Genomic DNA, 20,118 nt, shown 5'->3' with positions numbered 1-20,118 from the left:
AATAATAAAATATTATAAAGGCTTAATGCCCTAAGTCGGATTTATGCTCGATGTTTATGGAAAGAAAATAATATAACAAAGAAATAAAATAAGAAAAGAAATGTGTATATATATATATATGTGCTATATAGTTCTCTGTTATAATTATTATTTAAGTATAATGTGTATTCTTAAATAATAAAGAAAAGAATAGTTTTTATAATAAACTAAAGGTTAATAAATATTGCTTTTAAAATTAAAGGTTTTAAAGTAAAAGAAATGAACTAAAGGTTCATCGAGATAATAAGACTAAAGATCTTAAGCCGGATTATATATCCGACTAATAAAAGTTATACTCGTACTATAGGTGCGAGATAGCAAGAAAGAGTACGCAAGGACGGTGTTGGAAACCGATCCCGATAAAAGGTGAATACGCCCCACTTTTACAAACTTGTTTTCAAATAAATAAACGTGTTATGTGTAAAACTTTACATGAGACTACGTGTCTCTAAAAACATTATGAATAAGAGTAAAAGCCTAGCCTTCAGGCTGTAGTATACGTTTGTCTGGATCCTTACATATGTGGTAAAATGCGGTGGTCCCATCGCACCACGCCTGGTCACGACCTCCAGCCACGATGTGCCGAACCAAAGTATGTTCAATGGAGAATGACCTTGTGTATATTTATGGTACCTAAGTACGTCGGGACGCTGCGGTGTCTTGCTGGGGTGACCGAGGTAGAGACTCGAGTTATAATGATATTGTTTTAACTTTGTTATTCCTAAGACAAGATGGGCCGAGGCACGTGTAAGCCTCGAGGGGTAACAAAGTAAAAGAAAAAGTTTTCGCGTCAGCATATTCACCAGCATTCTTTGCTGACGTATTTTCATAACATTTTGCAGGTAACCAAGATTAGAGCTAAAGGACGAAGGCTCAAGAATCCGATGGCTCAGATAATTTTGTATAAATATTAAAATATGGTGGTTTTGTATAACATATAAACAAGTACAACTAAACGAGACTTTCGTCTCGACTTTTGTAATGTAAATGTTTAAACTTTAAATCCACATGTTTATTAAAGTCTTCCGCATTAACCCGCAACTCTGATTTAATTACAAATGTTGGTACCAACTATCGAGTCACACGCCTAGGCCTAAGATGGGGGTGTGACATAATCTTTTATTGACGAAAACGAAGTTCCGGATAGACACTTATATTATGGAACATAAGACAAAGTGCACCGGAAGGAAAAAAGACTTCTTATTAAACAGTCAAAAGAGATTACAAGCAAAAGAAGTATTTAAAATAATGACATATATACTTATGGAGTGACGTCTTCATCCTACGCGGTGTCATCGGCCTCATCTTCTTCGTCCTCATCAAGATCCAATAGTTCTTTTAATTGATCTATGGCATCTTCCTTGTCTGCAAGTTCCGATATATGGTCAGAAAGAGAAAACTTCAGGGTATCAAACTCCTTGGTCTTCTCAATAAGGATAGAGGCGGTATCCTTATCGGCCAACGCATATTCCTCCGGAAGCCGGGAGGCTGAGCCAAACTCATATCCTTTTTCAAAGCCCATTTTGCGACCAGCTTGCTCGGAGGCGCGAAGAAGCACCGCAACACAATTCCCAAGATCGTCACTATTCCGAACGTCAGTAATAACCTATTAAATCATACAAGCATAAGTAAGCACATATAAACCCGAATCACTTGTATTAATAATAAGACTCGATACCTTGGGAATCGCTGTCGATAAGAGCCATTTTTTATCCGCCTGAGCCCGGATAAGATTCATTTTATAACCAGCGCATTCCAGAGCTTGGTCTCGATTCTTGACATTCAGGTCGGACAAGCGTTGATCTTTGGCTGCTGAGTCGGCTTGAAGGGTCTTAATAAGCTCAGCCTGATCATCCAGTTGTTTCTGGAGAGCAGTCTTAGCTTCTTCAACAGCAAATTGTGCGGCTTTCGCCACTTCCATAGCCCGATGACTATCTTGGGCGTCAGTCAGCGCTTTAAGGGCCTCTTTCTTGGCCCCAAGAAAGTTCCGCTCGGTCTCCTCCAACTCATCATTCATAGCTAGCCAATCCCGGCGAAGTTCCTGGTTGGTAGACACAGCGTTCGCCACATGATAAGAGTTGGAGTCGAACAACTCTTGGCGGATGCGGCGACGTTGTCGTTCCTTCTCTGCAGGAGGAAGACTTTCGTCGAGATATTCCTGGCAAACATCCGCATTGCTCAGTACCGAGTTCCGCCGTAACGTCCATCGGGGATGATACGGAGCAGTATCCTCACCCACTTGAGAGGAGGAAGCCTGCCCCCCCGCGTTTAAACACACTAACTCCACCCTAATCTCTGAAGATATGCTCATGACGGGGTGGAGATGTGTGGAACTGATCAGCTTCACCAACCTATTTATCCTTAATTGGAGAAGAGTCCGATAAATCGATCGGCTCTTGAACAGTGTTCATTGGTGAAGTGGGTGGAGTCGGGAGTTCGGTAGTAGCAGAATCCTTCAAACCTGAAATAAAAACCTTCAAATTACCTAGAAGCGAGAGATTGAGGAATAATCATAAGGGACCAAGTTCTACCTTTCGAAACGTCGCTGGTAGAAAGTTCCCGAAGACGAGTGCCCAGAACCGGGACCTCAACCTTGGTCTTCTTATTTTTCTTCTTCTTAGGCACGACATCAGAAGCTTGTGCTTTTCGTTTACCGACAGCCTTTGAAGCACCCGCTTCCGCAACCTGAGGTTCACCCTCAACGGATTGAGAACCACCTTCCTCACACGATGACGGATCGGTGATGGCCTTCAAATCTTGCTTACGGGTCAAACCTACAGACGAATGCGAAAGGTTAGTAGCACCACTCAATAACCTTCCCTCGCAGATTGACGAATCCTCGCTAGATGAAAGTAGTACTATCACTCCGCTCGAAGTAGCGGCAGTTATAGGTCGAGGTTGGGAAATAACTTCGCACTTTTTGACTAACTCCTCACCTTGAGCATACATCGCCTCAGAAACTATAGGCTCCGGGCTTAGGGTAGTGGATAATAGGAAGTAGACTCGAGTGCGCTCCAAGAACGGTGCGTCCCTTTGATCAATTTTGCGACGCACCATCATACCTTCCTCACGGTCCAAGAGAGTGTTGAATACGGAACACTCACCTACACAAGAAAACAACAAAGTTAGCACAAGGAAGGATACTGAGAACGAATTACCAACATGCTTACGTCCACCGGTTCCCTCGTAATACGGTTCTAATTGAGGGAAAGGCCTTAAACGGCTCATATTCGCATGTACCATGGCACCTTCATGAATAGGACGCATAGGTGTAGGCGTCTGGGTCAAAGTGTCGAACCACTTGTGCCCCGTGTATACAATAACAGGAATCTCAGGAAATGGATCTTCCGGCTTTCGTCGAGTTATTGTAAACGGGATGACATCTTCCCGAATCCAAAAGAACTTGAATTTCCATCCATGGATACTCTGGATCCATTCGAAGCCAATCGAACCTTTCCCGGTAGTAGCGAAGCCATACCACCCGTCACGATATGTCATCTTGTAGAAAATGGGAAACATATTGACGGATGGCTCGTAACTGTGAGATTGGCAACAGAATTCGAAATGCCGAATCCGCAGCATCCCAAACGGGTGAATTTGGGATAAATGAAGTCCGTATTTTTTCAGAACGGACCTTACGAATTTCGTCACGGGCAACCGGAAGTTACCCGTGGTAAAATGGTCAAGATATACTGCCATCTTCTTCGGAGGCGATGCAGTCGCGATGGCTCCCTTTGCCGGACGTTCGGCTTCCCAGTCTGACGGAAAGCCATACACGTTCTTAACATCTTCGAAATCTTTTTCTTTAATGTCACATCCAACCTCATTAATAGAAGGAGGATTCTTCTTCTGAGCAGCCATCGAAATCGAAATATTTAAGATAGATATGAGAAAGTAGAATCCTCTGGTATGATTGAAGGGAAAAATATGTAAACAATAAGAATGGTTGGAGACATCAAGGCCTATTTATACTCATCGCAATTAATGCGACCGTCTGACTAACAGAGGAAAGAGAAAATAAGGGTCAGGGGATGATTGACACGTCAGGCGGGAAATTCGAAAAAGTGGTTACAGGCTGTCAAACAAACGTCTTGTCAGCCCCCGCATAGAATCTTCTCTCCGCCACGTCATCAGTACAATCCATTCAACTTGCACAAGTTCAAAGAGAAGATATTTCACAACGATATTATCAACCCAGGGAGATATTTTCATTAATATTCAAAATGGTGATTACAAAAACATGAAAAGAAAATTACAAGGTCAAGTTTTAATGACTACACCTATCATATGGGTTCTAAGGCATCGTGTCTTCCGGAGCATTCTGGGCCGCATCATCCGCCTTGTCTTCACCAGACTGGTCATCATCAGACTCGTCATCAGATTCATCGTCAATATATACATGCAGATGCTTCACACCTTCCTCGGACAAGGCGAATTCCGGAAGCATATTCTGCAGCGGAAAGACAAGACCATCGTACTCTTGAACCCGCATATCGAACTCTTGCTTCGCGTCAAGACCATGAAGCGGGTGGCTCTCGATAGGTTGTCCGGATTGGGCAAATTCCAACCCTTCATAGAAGCCCTTTACCCGGCCAACGCCTTCCGAAGCAGTTGTTAAGTTCACGAAGCACTCGGTAAGCTCCGTGCTCCTCTTGATATGACGGATAACCTGTAAACAAGATTTCGTCAGCACCATAGAATTAAACACGCAAAGAAATAAAAGGTGTGCAAGAAAAAATTACAGAGTCAAGACCACGGTCAAGGAAGTATTGCCTATCCCGCTCAGCACGCTCTGCCCTACTATGAAGTTCCTGTAGCTCGGCAGAAGCGCGGTCGCCCGCTTCAGTATGGGATTGCAAGAGAGAGTCATATGCAGACTTCATTTCAACGACAGTCTTATCTTTCATTTCAGATTGCTCCTCTTGCAATCTCAAAGCTTCCTCGAGTTCTTGAATCCGGACGCTTTGTTGGGACACTTCTTCCCAGGCCTTCGCTAATTCGTCCTTTTTCCTCTGAGTTTCAGTGCGGGAAGCTTCGAGGGCGGCATTGGATCTTTCACAGGCCTCCTTCCACCGTTTAGCGGCATCAACATTACGCTTTTGCTCCTGTTCATGTGCAACTTCAGCGTCGGTTTGTTTCCACCTAGCTGCACTTGCCGCTTTTCGGTGCTCCTCAGCTTCCTTCTTCGCGACCCTAAAATCCTCGGAAGCCGCACCAAGCTTCCAACCCATCGTCCGCCACTCTCGCAAGATTTCCTGACTACAGGCCAAGCTGTTAGTCAAGGAGATAGCCAGATCAGTATGTAGTTCCTGGCGGGAGCGAGTTCGTTGATATGCCACTTCAGGAGACGGCATACAATGCTCAACGAAACTCATACAGGTATTGGGATTGGAAGCTCGGGACCCGTTGACAATGTCCCAAGATGGGACAAACAAATCATAATCTTCCCCCAACTGAACGTTCTCCAAATATTGGGAACTAGATGTCCCGAGACGAACAGGAGTTGAGGAAGATTGTTGAAATCAACCTCGGGAGGAGCCCCCCCCCCCCCCCGCCTCATGGACATATGGTCCAGAAAAGAAGTCATCTCCTCTGCCCGATGAGAAGGGCAAGGAAGTAGGATTAAATTGAGGACCAGACTGTGGAAAAGTTTCATTAGTCCTAAAGCCTTCCGCAGTATCTTCAGGATTCTCTTGTTGAGGACCAGTGGCGTCGACATTTTGGAACAAGTGATCCAAGGACCCGGAAGTTATTGATTGAACATTAGATCCCTCCTCGATCGTCTCAACAAGAGGAGTAACCGGCTTATCCGTCTCCTTCTCCGGAGGAGGCAACGGTTGTTTCTCAATAGTTGGAGTCGGCGTTGACAGCTTACCAGCCACCGGACGTTCAGAAATAGACGGATCTGCATAACAGAATCATAAGTCAGATCCCACTGTCGTAAGCAACAAAAGTTAACAAGCAAAAACTTACCTTTCACTGTCCCCAAACGCTCCGCAAGGTTGGGTGGTAGTGGTTTCCTCGGACGATGCGTCCGATGTTTCTTGGTTTTTGGTTCTTTCCCGGCATCCGCAGCGCTGGTACCTGCGTCACTCGCCTGGGATGCACGGAGAGATCTCTTCCGGTAAAGCTCTGCAAATAAATGAGAGACATATGAAACTTCAGAAGTATCATCTGAGCTCCCTTCTTCAAGGACGGCAGAATCGTCACTTAAAATAATGATTATCCCATCGGAAGTTAGCGCATTAAGAGGCGGAGGATTCAGGATGTACGCACCTGTTTCAAAGATAGCTTCCGAGACAACTGGTTCGGCACGCACTTTGACAGGATAGAGGAAGTGTTGAGCAGTCCTCTCAAGGATAGGTGCATTCTTTACGTCACGGATGGTCTTTCCCACACAACCTTTACCATCATCCAGGACATTCAACAATGATCCAAAACCTGAAAAGAAATAAAAACGATAACAATAAATACACAAACGTGGAAGAACGGAAGAACAAGACACTCAAACTTACGACCATCCAGCCCAATAAAAACGGGCTCCATGAAAGGAGAAGACCACAAACGGCTCATGCCTGCCCATACAAGGGCTTCCTCAGAGAGCATCCGCATTGATGTAGGCGGAGTGGTAAGCTTGCGGAACCAGTCACGCTTCTCATGAGCAGCTGGAGTAATATCAATAAGGGCGTCGTTAGGAGAACGACGAGTCATGGCCTTAGGCACCACATCCTCAGAGATCCAGAAGAATTTTTTCTTCCAGTCCTTAGAAATTTCTTCGGTCATATTGCCAATAATTCTATCCGGCAAGCAATGGCAAGTATACCATCCGTTCCGATTCGCCATCTTGTAGAATACAGCGAATCGATCCAACCGGGGAACTAAGTCGTGTGCCATACACACGAACTCGAAATGTCGTATGCGCATGACAGCACGTGGATGAAGTTGAGATAAGTGAATCCCAAACGCCATAATCACCCGTTGGAAAAACTTTGTAACGGGAAAGCGGAAATTCCCGTGGTCAAAGTAATCAGCATATAAAGCCATCTTTCCTGGAGGAGGAAAACTAGCTATAGAACCAGCAGTGGGGAACTCTGGTCCCCACTCGGGTGGAATCCCATAAGTCGTGATAAGCTTTTGATATTCCTCTTGATCCCAGCAGACCTCTATTTCATCGACTTCAGATTGAGCAGTCGCCATTGCAAAAGATTGGTAGAATATTAGATTGTCTCAGGAAAGACTGAAAGATAGAAGAAAGAAAACAAGTTCGCATTCAAGATTCAAAGGCGATAAAACTTCAAAAAGAAGTTAACTTCTTCTATTTATACCCACCGCAATTAATGCAATGGGATGCGAACAGTAGAGAGAGAAAAAACCGTTCAATAACAGATCGCCACGTCACGCTGGAAATTCGAAAAAGGTAAAAAGTTGTACAGTCGGGTACAGTAATAGCCGTTAAAAATGTCCTGTCACCTGAACACGCGCTTGCTTGTGGTCAACTTGTCATTTTTCATGATTATCCACAACAACAAAAGATATTTCTCACCAATTTGAAAAGTCAAAAATCCCCAACTCTACGATTAAGTCCAGAATTTCACCCGCATAAAATACTTCACACGGAAGAAACACTGGATTGGGGGACCTATAGAGGTAGGGCACCAAAAAGACCCAAATACCCTTAAGTGACACCCGCGGGTTAACTAGAAGTCTCTCATAAGGCACCCGCGAGGCATCCAAGTCATCCGCATAACCATGGGCGGAAGAAACTCTCCCATAAGACATGCGGAAGCATCCCGGCACCCTCAGATGTTGTCCGCAGGACAGAAAGACCGTCCGCACAAATAACCACGAGAAAATGTCCCGGGACAGCTGTCAGTGTGTAATAACACTCTAGAAGATTTACCAAGATGCTCTCTCAAGTAATACGTGATGTACCAGCAAATTACTGAAGGACACCTGTCCAGGCTGTTATAACCGTGCACATGGCTGGGGTTGTTTATCGGCCTATCACAAGAGGACACGTGTTCGGGTTGTTACATATGCACATGCAACGTGCGAATTAAACCAGTAATATGAGGACACGTGTCCAGACGGTTATAAGAGCATCTTCCAAAGGGACAGCTGGCCCAATCATCCTTCCCAAACCCTTCGGCTATAAATACCCTCTCAATCACCATGAGGTATTCATTCACAATTACTGTACTCTCTCAATTTACTTAAGTACTTTATCTTCTAATTAGAACGGTACTTATTCTCATGCCGGAGGGTGGTTACGGGAAGACCCCCCACCTCATCCTTCCCGTAACGAGCTCACGGTGTTCTGTTTTACAGGATTCACGTCACTGGACTTTGAGAGTTGTGTTTATATCGTATTGACAGTTAACCGTATCCTACCCTGTGGACTCATCGGATCTAGGACCCATTAGTGAGGAGTAGATTCGTGTTTCTTCAACGTGCCTCCTCATCCCACCAAAATGACAACTAGAGACTATATGGATTGCCAACCTACTGGCTAGCATTTGGTTTATGAACTTGTGTTTCCATTCATTAGATGTGTGAAAAATGTCAAAACTCGAATCTCAAAAATACATTTGTAACTTAGATTTGTTTGTAGCATGTATTACAAGTATTTGGTATCATGTCAATGTCATCATGAGCTCATGGATATAATAAAAAAATAATAAAAAATGGAAATGGATACATGATAGAGAAATAAGACACGTAGTGAGGTTGTTTTGGTGGGACCATGTACCCTCATCATAATCACGTTTTTGAAATAGCGTGTTAAACGTGTCACATTAGGGCCCTTTGTTATGATAATGTAATGATATTGAAAGGTATGTGACGGTGGTGTAAATATTAGATTCTTAGAGGGTAAGTTTAGTAGTTAACTTTATTTTATCGCTATATTCTTAGTATGGTATATAGTGTTGTGAAATTCGGATTCTACGGTTGAGTATTCAGCGATTATTCGGTCCTTTGACCTTTACCAAGCCGAGTTTGTTGAAGTCGGCCAAGGTTACAATTTGGATGGGCGGTGTACTTGGCCAAGTCAGCTCCTGGTCAGTCTACTCGGCCTAGTATTTGAATTATGTACTCGGTCAAATAAAATTTTACTAAAGATAAGTGGAGAACTCCATATTAGGAAATATTTTCTTTCAAGAATGTATATTTTAAGGATTATTATGATATTATTATAATATTTAGGAGATACTATTTGATTAGATTTCTAATCATTTTCAAACTCTATTTGATTTGTGTCATCACAGTCGTAGCACTTGTTGTCGCAATTGCCGCTCTTATCACCATGATAAGCCGCCTGGCCACAGTCTAGCTGCAACCAATCTTCTTTGTTCTCCCAAACAACGTTGCTCGTGTTTCTACCTCACATGGGATTGATTGTGTATATTCACAATTTTTTGCTCCGGTCTAAGCATTCAATTTCCTTATGCTCCGACTATGAGGGAATATTTAAGAGAATATAGTATTATATTTTAATATATATTATTATAACTAATAGCACATATTATTTGACAAGGCTTACTTGGAAAACATCCTTATTATACTTTTTGTTACTAGCCAATTGTTTTTATTTTATTTTTTTGTTTTTTTAGCTTAGTTAAACATAAATAGACTAAACTAGGTCATTTTTCATCTTTTTTCTCAATTTTATTTATTGATGTTTTAATAAAAGTAATATCTATAATATATTTCAAAAATTCAAATTATATGCTGGCCTTGAGTTTTGTTATGATTAAAAATGATTAAAATAATTAATATTTAAACTTGCACGTATCATAAAAATATAAAATTATAACTACTTAAGCAACACCTCTAACTTTACAAGTACATAAACTAACCTATTTTATGACACCTATCCATTCCAAAAATCACATAACAAAATCCCACAAGTTATAGTTTAGGTAACTTATTTCCAATTTGAACACGTATTTACATGACACGTGTCACTGCCACCTGGCTGCCGTCACAACCTACCCAATAACTTGTCACACTTTATTATTATGTTGCCACGTGGTCAACCAACTTCAACTTCCGTTAAAACTTAAAACATAGTCAACTCTAGAAACACACAACATATGACACCTATACATACAACTATGTTATACCTTTCAACCACACACGTTTACACTTTACAACACACATATATAAATATGTTACATGTATCACTTAATATATATAACATATTAACAAACAATTCTTTCACACCACACTAACAAACTCTTATTGTTATTATTCTTGCAACATAACCAACACATGGAGTGGACTAGAGGCCATGTTATTGGTCGCGGTCGATGGAGTGGACTAGAGGCCATGTTATTGGTCGCGGCTCGACCGCGACCGTCACCACCGCCACCTCCACTTCGGGCGACGTGTTCGCGGTCAAATCCGTTGACTTTCGACACGTTGAAATGTTACAAAAGGAACAATATTTTTTATCAATATTGAAGAGTCCATATGTTATATCCTATAAAGGGTGTGACACCACTAGAGAAAATAATAATTTGGTTTATAATATTTTTATACAACACATGTCGGGCGGTTCGGTTACCGATGTGATTAATCATCGAAGCGGTAAAGGGTTAGACGAGTTCGAGGTTGCGAGATACACAAGAGACATAGTTAAAGGGTTGGAGTACATTCATGATAATGGAATAGTGCATTGTGATATTAAAGGAAGGAATATTTTAGTCAACGAATTCGGCGCGAAAATCGGGGATTTCGGTTGCGCGAAGCTGGTTGATGACGTGGCGCCGGTTCGCGGGACGCCGATGTTTATGGCGCCGGAGGTTGCGCGTGGTGAGGACCAAGGGTGTCCCGCGGATGTATGGGCATTGGGATGTACGGTTATTGAAATGGCCACGGGTGGGTCCCCGTGGCCTGAAGCTAATGATGAGTTACCGTGGTCTTTATTTTATAAAATTGGGTTTTGTGACGAAATGCCGAAAATCCCTGACGGGTTTTCGGGAAAATGTAAGGACTTTTTAAAAAAGTGTTTGGTTCGGGATCCGAGGCGGAGGTGGACCGCGAAGGAGCTTCTCGAGCACCCGTTTCTTGAAATTGGAGAACTCGGGGAGAACTCGAAGGGAATGAAGTGTGAGAAGATGGGTATGGGACCGACGGGTTCACCGACGAGTATACTTGATCAAGACGTGTGGAACACAACAAGGGAATCGATGGAAAGCGATTCAAAGTCTTTGAGACAAAGGATCGAACAGTTGGTGTGCAACTCTGAGATGCCAAATTGGATGTTTGAAAATGATTGGATTACAATCAGAACCAATGGGTCGGTGACGAGATGATGAGTTGTATAATAACACCGAAGTTAGTTGTAGACCAAAAGCTGTAAAGTGATTGTTTTTAAATTAACTTTTACAGTTGTATATTATATCTTGACAAGTATATGATCACATTAACTATTATTTGCTTGGTACACGTTTGTTATTTTAAACTTTGTAGGGGTTAGAGTATACTCCATGGCCTAAGAGTTTAAACTTCAGTCATCACTCTATCATCCCCATGTCATTAGACTAAATTAGACTAGTAAATCAATCTTAATATTAGATATATATATAATTAAAATCTACATAATAATTTCAAGCCCCTAAATTGTTTTATTTATAAATGAAAGTTATCATGCATTTGACCTGAACACAGGTATGTGTTTCATCAAACTCGGATAGCTTTTAAACGGGTTATAACATCTCATTATATTAAATATTAATCCATCAAATATTTGATTTGAAAATCCTATAAAATAAGAATATACTAAAAATTAATATTCGATTTTTTTTAAAATTATATTATTTACAGTTAAGAAACATTTATATAATAAAAAAAGCGGATGATGAGTCGTACCAAACTCATATAGTTTTAAACTGGATTATAACATCTTGTTTATTTGTGAAACTCTTACATCATCAAATCTTAGGTATATTATTAACTTTCTTATAATAAACAAAATTAAAATCATAAAAATATATAAATATTGAAAACGGATAATGTAAAACAACCCCGTCATCAAGAATATAAAAGCTAGTTGCTCTATATTTAAGAGTAGCTCACACTGCAAGTTTTGTTTTAACTTCAAGTCAATTTCAATCACTCGTAGTAATTTCTTATGATAATGTGATATAAAATGAACAAACTAATCTTTAATAAAAATAAATACATAAAAAACAATTTTTAAATGATACAAAAATCACTTAAATTAAATTAACTGTATCCCATTTAACTATATCTGAAAATCCAATAAACTGCCGGACAATCAAGGTTTAGTGGTCCATTGTTCGACAACAAATTGTGCTTACGGCTTAGGCCGCCACCCATAGTGGACGACTTTTATGGGCGATATGGGCTACAACATCGCCTCCCGGGCAATATGTGGGGCGATATTACAAGCCAAACAGAAGAACTCAACCTAAAAGAATAATCTGATAGGTTAGGGAACTCATTTGGCTTATAAACCCCACATCAGTTGCCCATACAACTGATGTGGGATAAGTCCCATACCTTGCAATGGTTTCAGTCCGTAACAATGCACCATCCTTAAGGGCCAACGTCCTCGTTGGTCACGGCCACGTTGGTCACGGCTGGCTCACTCCAGGCCACCACTCCGAGTCCTCGTTGGTCACGGCCACGTTGGTCATGGCTGGCTTCCTCCATGCCACCACTCCGAGGTTGGCTCTGATACCAATGTTACAAGCCAAACAGAAGAACTCAACCCAAAAGAATAGTCTGATAGGTGAGGGAACCCATTTGGCTTATAAACCCCATATCAGTTGCTCATACAACCGATGTGGGACAAGTCTCATTCCTTGCAATGGTTTCAGTCCGTAAAAGGCGAATTGGGGGGGGGGGGGGCAAATTTTTGTCCGGCGAAATGTGTTTGTGTGTTTGTGAAAATAATAATTAAATATTATTATATATGTTTGTGTGTGGTATATATATATATATATATATATATATATATATATATATATATATATTAGCCTACAACACCATTACACCCCAAAAACAAATTCCTATCATTTGTTGACTGTGCGTCACGTGTCGCAATTCGTCCAATTTGTAGTCTCTTCACTATACATAGCCTAAAAGACTCGTGTTAGTGATCAAATTCAAGGTGGACTTTAAAGAGACATTTGACATGATCAATTGGGAATTCCTACCTAAGACTTGGCCAAATGGACTTCCACATTATGTGGTGTTGTTGGACCACAATAGAGTTTCTAGTACAACCCCGAATCATTGTTTGAGGCAACACGATACGTTGTCTCCTTTCCTATTATTTAATCGTAATGTAAGCGTTCCATGTCAAATGCAAGAAGATGATCAAAGTGGGTAATTTGTAATATATAAAAACTCTAACCACTATCAGCTAGCTTAAATGTGGTTTTTGTTAATCTTTATCAGTATAATTAAAGAGGCTGCTTGGTTATTTCATACATAATAATATAAAAAATTAACGTTAGTTAGAGTAGCGTGTAATTATGTGTTAAAACTTTTCAAAATAAAGACATTCTTTGTAATTGGATGTTTGAAAATGATGAGTCACCGTGGTCTTTATTTTATAAAATTGGGTTTTGTGACGAAATCCCGAAAATCCCTGACGGGTTTTCGGGAAAATGTAAGGACTTTTTAAAAAAGTGTTTGGTTCGGGACCCGAGGCGGAGGTGGACCGCGAAGGAGCTTCTCGAGCACCCGTTTCTTGAAATTGGAAAACTCGGGGAGAACTCGAAGGGAATGAAATGTGAGAAGATGGGTATGGGACCGACGGGTTCGCCGACGAGTATACTTGATCAAGACGTGTGGAACTCAACAAGGGAATCGATGGAAAGCAATTCAAAGTCTTTGAGGCAAAGGATCGAACAGTTGGTGTGCAACTCAAAGATGCCAAATTGGATGTTTGAAAATGATTGGGTTATGGTGAGGATCAATGGAGATGGTGACACGTGGCGGTAGGTGGTGAGATGGTGGTGGATTGAACTGTAGAGGATAAGTTGTAGATAAGTAGGTATAATCAAAGTTAGTTGTAAACCATTAGATGTATATGTAGTGCTTAAAATTAAACGACATCGTTTTATAAATTAACTTTTTGCACCCGTTTTATAAATGAATTTTTGAAAAAACCAATAAACCAATAAGCGTTTTTCAAAGGTGTTAGAAGATGACCCCAGTCTTAAGTTTCCCTAGCATCAAGGTAAAGAGATTCTTGCTTTCGTTTAAGTTCGTTTTCACTCATTAAGCCCATAAAGGCTTCGGGTATCAAAACTTGACAAAATCATGTTGGTATTATACTAACATCTTTTACAAGGCATATAGGAAAGCTAGAAATCATAAACAAGTGTCGGAAACGAGTTTAAAATGCTTTTACACAAAATGGGCCTGCGAGACGGTGAGAATGTAATTTCTTATTTTCTGTTATAGATAATAAATTAAAGAATATAAAATGTTTTGAGAAAATAAATAAATGCACTAAAAACTTTCATAAACAACATATACAAATGAACATGAACGAACGCTCACGAACATAATTGAACGAACAAGGGCTCTGTTAATGTTCGTTCGTCATTTATTAAATAAACAAACTTCCCACCGAACGGTTCACGAACTGTTCGTTGAACGTTTGGTTCGTTTAGAGGCCTATATAAGAGAATAATTGTATCAAAATCAACCAATAAAAATGCCACATAGTATCAAACATAACATATAAACATTAGTATGGATTTAAAAAGAGTTAAGTACTTGTTCCATAATATATATATATATCTAATAATTTTGTTTATTTATTTAATGCAACATTTACAGATGTTGAGTATGCTGGATCATGATCAATAGTCTCAAACTGCTTCTGCAAACCCGACTCGTAAGCGACCATAGTCAAACACCGTATGGTATTTGCCCATAAAAATATCACCAAGGATCCTGCACCAATTATTTCATGTAAATAACGGGTAAAATAAAAAGTACATAATGAGCTGAGTCAGCGTACCATAGGGGCCCACGAGGAGGCGCCACGTCAAGAGCGGTAAATCCACTGATGCATTGTGCTGATGCACCCTCACCAATTTTCAGGATATACTGATTAATAGTAAGAGATGTAACAAAACATAAATTAATCAGGTTATATATAAAAACCAATGGTTACAGACTTAACAGTAAATAAGAAATATAATCAGATTAATATGATAAACTTACATCTTTAGGGGAGAGGTTAAAAGTTTTACAGCCAATGGTAAAAGCAATATGGGGCATGGATGAAATACTGTCGCAATTGACTCCGGATTCTCCCATTGGGCTCGGGATCCGATCACACAACTGTAAAAAATAAAAATAGAAAACAATAATTTTATACATTTTTTGCATTCAGAACACTCTTTGAGAAACTTTTGGCCCGTTTGACCCGTTTTATTTTAAGCATGAACTCAGTTGACACGAGACATATGTAGATGGGTTCAAACTCTATTTCTAAATATTGAGTTTGGCTCGTGAGTAGTTTTTCAAGCTCAAGCACGGCTCATTTGTTAATTAACTTATAGACATTTATAACTAATTATATATATATATATATTTTAAAATAATATATATTATATAATTCTTTTTAACATAACTATATATATAATAGTTACAGCACTAGTCGGATCGAGCTCAATAAATGAACCCCTGGCTCAAGCTCGGCTTGGCTATCATTTATTATATAATTTATATACATTTATAATAATTTGTATATATAATATAATTATAACATATATATATATATAACATAATATTTACTATAACTTTATATATATATATATATATATATATATATATATATATAAAGTTATAGTAAATATTATGTTATATATATATATATGTTATAATTATATTATATATACAAATTATTATAAATGTATACAAAAATTATGCAAGTAGTAGGCTTGTTGATTATTTATCAAGCTCGAGCCCATTTATTAAACATGCTTATTTTTAGGCGCGAGCTTGTTTAAGCTCGGTTCAAATCGAGCTTTCAGTTAGCCGATCTCGAGTAGCTCACGAGGTGCTTAGCTGAAGTCACTTCACCTGACCAACATGGTTAATTATGTCTTCTTCGGTTTCATTTCTCTGTATTTTGGTTTCCATCCAATCAACGGCCGTCTGGCAGAGAGTACACATCGGATCATCTAAACCAGATGATTTTCCATTATTCTTGTCAACCACACTCTCAATTATCATGCTGTAATTAAAAACATAACAGTTAGCAGTTAGCTAACTGTGAGTCTGTGACATATAAATGTGGTCCATTCTTGTAACTATTGATTAATGATAAATGCGTGAAAACCAACCTTGTATCAAGAGAACCATCAAAGGAGCATAAGTTCATTTGAGAGCAGACTTTTTCGGGTCGCGTCTACACAACATCAGTAGAATGGTGCAGTAAGTTTTCAAGATAAACCACCATAAAAAGTTATATATGTGCAGAACCATTTAAACGTATTGTAAACATTTAACAACTTATTAAAGAAACATTTTTTCTTAATCATGATTAGATAAAATCTCTTAAGCTTAAACCAAAATCTAAAAATAGAACTTCTAACTACTAAATCTTTGCAGGGTCAAAAGATATAAAAATATTGCAATTTGAAGAAAACAATTTTACAATCAAATATGGATTCCAAGTAAAATGAGTTCGGGTCAAACATGTGGTATTAAAAAAGGATCAATTTGGTTCGGGTCAAAACGGGTTCTAGCCTAAATGGAGTCCGGCTAGAGTTCCAAAATAGGTTCAGCAGCTATAAATTCACCTGCAAACCCATTTAGACCAGTTTAAGTTTAGAAGTTTATAACAGTTACTCGTTTTAACCCGTTGACTAATTTAAGTAGACCCAAATTGACCCGTTAGTTGAATTGAGATGACTCAAATGAACACACACAATATATTTTTGCCCAAATTAATATCAAGATTAAATAAAATAAAAATAAAGTGAAGGTACCTCAGAAAGTAGCAGTTCAATTATAGTTTTTCCGTACTGATTGATAAATGACTTGCATTGTTGGCTCATAACACCAACAGCACCAATTGCTAGATTGATTTTAGTAATAACATCCTGAAATAGTTTTCATATTATCAAAGTATGTTAGTCTCATAATTACATATAATGTATACATACCGTTGGACCAGCCAACAAAGAGGTTCCAGAATCAGCAATTGCTGCACAACCCTTGGCACAAAATCCTGCAATAGAATTTGAATATCAGAAACAGTAAAAAAGTTAAAACTCAAAAAGGATAAAAATGAAGTAGAGAAATTACCGGTTGGTTTACCACTAATCAAGATATCACCCATTTCAAACTATAACAAGAGAAATAACTTGATCAGATTTGACTTTATGAAGGACCATCATAATAAATTAAAACTTAGAAAAATTACTAGGCTTGTAAACTCAGTGAACCATCCGTTACCGAACCGTTCGTTGGGAAGCTCGTTTATGTTAAGTTAATTTATAAACAAATAAACATGGAAAAAGGTTTTTTTTCATTTAGTTAAACGAACGAACATGAAGACATGCCTCGGTCGTTTATTTAAGTTCGAGAACATTTTTTCATTTAAATCCGTTTGTGTCCATTCAATCTTTACATGTGTTAGTTTAGGTTTGTCGTTTATATTCATTTATATTTCGTAGGCATATTACAATTTAGACTAGTTTTATGAAATCAAAATATCAACCAATAATTTTTTAAGCTCAACAAATTAACGTTCATTTTAACTCTTAACTGGTGTTTGCTTTTATATGTCCATTTACGCTCGTTTACCTATGTTCAGTGGTGAACTGTTCATTTATACTATTAGCGAACAAACATAAACGAGCACGAAAACACTCATTTTTTTAACGAATGAACATGAACAAGAAACATCCATGACCAATTCATTTAATTGTTCGTGTACGATCATTTGTTCGGTCAAAGTTATACGAACGAACACATCCCTAAAAATTACATAAATCAACCAGTGGAAATATAATTATAAAGATGGAATAAGACTCACCTGCCAATAACCTTTCTGAGTTACAGGGACATATGTGTGTTCACCCCTGAAGTGATTAATGTCAACTCCACCAAACACAAGCTCACCGCCGTCGTCCTCTTCAGCATTGCGATTAAGCCAAAATGAAAACACGGGTTCATGAACAAGACCTTGTGTTATCATGTTATACCTAAAATTATATAAAAGAAATTTATGGAAGTTTTCAAACAAAAGAATTAGAGTTGAGTAAGTTAATATTACCAAACAGGAACAGCATCTCCAACAGAGATTTCTTTAAACCCGAGGCCAAGTATACCATCAAACTTGGCTGCTACAAACGTGACACCGGGCTCTCTGGTTGCCTCTATGAAATCCTGAAAATGGTGATGTGTCAAGATGACTAAACTGTATGAAAGCATTGAATCTATTACATATAGATATACAGTTTTTTAAGATATTTACTTGCTCTTTTACAACAAGATCACCAAGTTTGATGTAATCTTTGCTAAAAAAACCAGAGATAGAGCCTGTTCCATAATGAATTGCTGCAGATTTCCCTGAATACAACGAAATATGGAGAATCAATTACTTGTAAATTTCTGATATTAAAACTGAATCAATTGGACATTAAGTGTGAAACTTCATGCCATCAACTTATCAAAGTGTAATATCTCCACACATTTAGAAGCGCAAACTTCTTTTTCTTTCTACACATTTATAAGTGTGAATTTTGTATTACTTCAACCAAAATATATAAATTTAACTATAATATATAAGGAGGTCATTCAACTATTAAAATTAATGATCACTCAAGAATGTATGATTGTATTCAGTTTTGTTTTTATCCAATCTGACCAAAAGCATGTTGAAAATGTAAATTTCTTTCATATTTTTGACTGTTCGATAAATGTTTACTTTCAAATAATAGAAAAATAATTGCAGGCATATATGTTTGTTCAACGATTCATGGTTATTGTCTTCAACCAGTATTTTTATGTTGGATTTGGTGTAATTGAAGGCAGAGACATTTGGGTGGCCAATAAATTAGTTTCAAGTTTCAACAGTTGGATGGCCTCCTTATAGCAGCATCCTAATTTTGAACTATTTCACAAGGTATATGTATAATTATGACATATGTTTTGTACTTATACTGTGTTAACAAAAACATGAACGAATAGTGTTATATGTCGTAACGATAGGAATATGTGAAGAAGGAATAATACCAAACGACAATATTTGGATCATTTGCAAGAAAAAGACATCATACCATTTTTCTTATAAGAACTTGACTGGCTAGACTTATATTTTGGGTGAAGAAGACAAGCTACCTGCATCAATATAGACAGCAAACGCGTGTGATGTGAATATATGTATGAATGTATATGTGTATGTGTGTATGTGTGTAAGTGAGAGCGAAGGATCTTATCAGGAATCTCACTGAGAAGTAGCATTTTGCAGAAGGCACCATAAATTAGAACTACCCGTGTCAAAAACCACAGTGAACTTTTGAGGTGGAGTACCGATACCAATCTCACCATAATACTGAGCATCCAGGTAATTTTTTAGACCAATAGCATCAGTACCTAGATCCCTGAAATTACCATCAACACCATCACTTCTTCTAGCGTACCCTTCGTTTGATTCAGCGCGCCAGATTTGATTCAACTGGTTGATTTTCCTCTTCTTAAGTCCAACTCTAACCAATCCATCATTAGGATCCGAATATGCAGTCCGGTGAGAGAAGTAACCAAATGGACAGCAAAAAGCAAGCTTGCTTTGCATATAGTACCCATCTTCAACACTGCAATCATTTATCATTTATCATTTATCATTTATCAGCATTAGCCAACATCAAACAATGCAGATCATCATATTTCATTTAAAAAACTGTGCAATCTTTTCATTCATATATAAAAGCAAAAACAATTATTAAAATCAATTATTGCGCCACTATCTAAATCATCTTCATGTGATTCAGAAACCACTCCAACAGATGATACACACATCAGACAAAGTAAAAGCTAGCAAGAAGGAAAAGCCTATACACACACCACTAC

At 38.6% G+C, this 20,118-nt stretch overlaps 1 protein-coding gene and 2 pseudogenes across 2 annotated transcripts; 2 read left to right on the top strand and 1 right to left on the bottom strand.

Moving 5' to 3' along the window:
• Window positions 1–10,349: 10,349 nt before the first annotated feature.
• Window positions 10,350–11,403, top strand: LOC143540904 (mitogen-activated protein kinase kinase kinase 17 pseudogene; annotated as a pseudogene).
• A 2,187-nt stretch (window positions 11,404–13,590) lies between these two features.
• LOC143540889 (mitogen-activated protein kinase kinase kinase 18-like) lies at window positions 13,591–14,019 on the top strand. Its single transcript, XM_077033851.1, has one exon. It carries the CDS (start codon window positions 13,591–13,593, stop codon window positions 14,017–14,019), a length of 429 nt encoding a protein of 142 aa, XP_076889966.1.
• Window positions 14,020–14,797: 778 nt separating this feature from the next.
• LOC143540875 (cyprosin-like) lies at window positions 14,798–19,854 on the bottom strand (annotated as a pseudogene). Its single transcript, XR_013136662.1, has 13 exons — window positions 19,500–19,854; window positions 19,329–19,389; window positions 18,524–18,618; window positions 18,323–18,435; window positions 18,083–18,251; window positions 17,350–17,389; window positions 17,208–17,272; window positions 17,031–17,144; window positions 16,383–16,447; window positions 16,120–16,273; window positions 15,256–15,375; window positions 15,050–15,138; window positions 14,798–14,982 (listed from the first exon to the last, which is right to left on the bottom strand). The product of XR_013136662.1 is annotated as a cyprosin-like (transcript).
• Window positions 19,855–20,118: the final 264 nt, after the last annotated feature.

This window comes from Bidens hawaiensis, unplaced genomic scaffold (genome assembly GCF_021521415.1).
Source record: "Bidens hawaiensis isolate Kalapana, Puna unplaced genomic scaffold, B.hawaiensis_p1.1 tig00012385_1, whole genome shotgun sequence".
Lineage (NCBI taxonomy): Eukaryota > Viridiplantae > Streptophyta > Magnoliopsida > Asterales > Asteraceae > Bidens > Bidens hawaiensis.
This window is presented reverse-complemented; position numbering and strand designations above follow the sequence as displayed.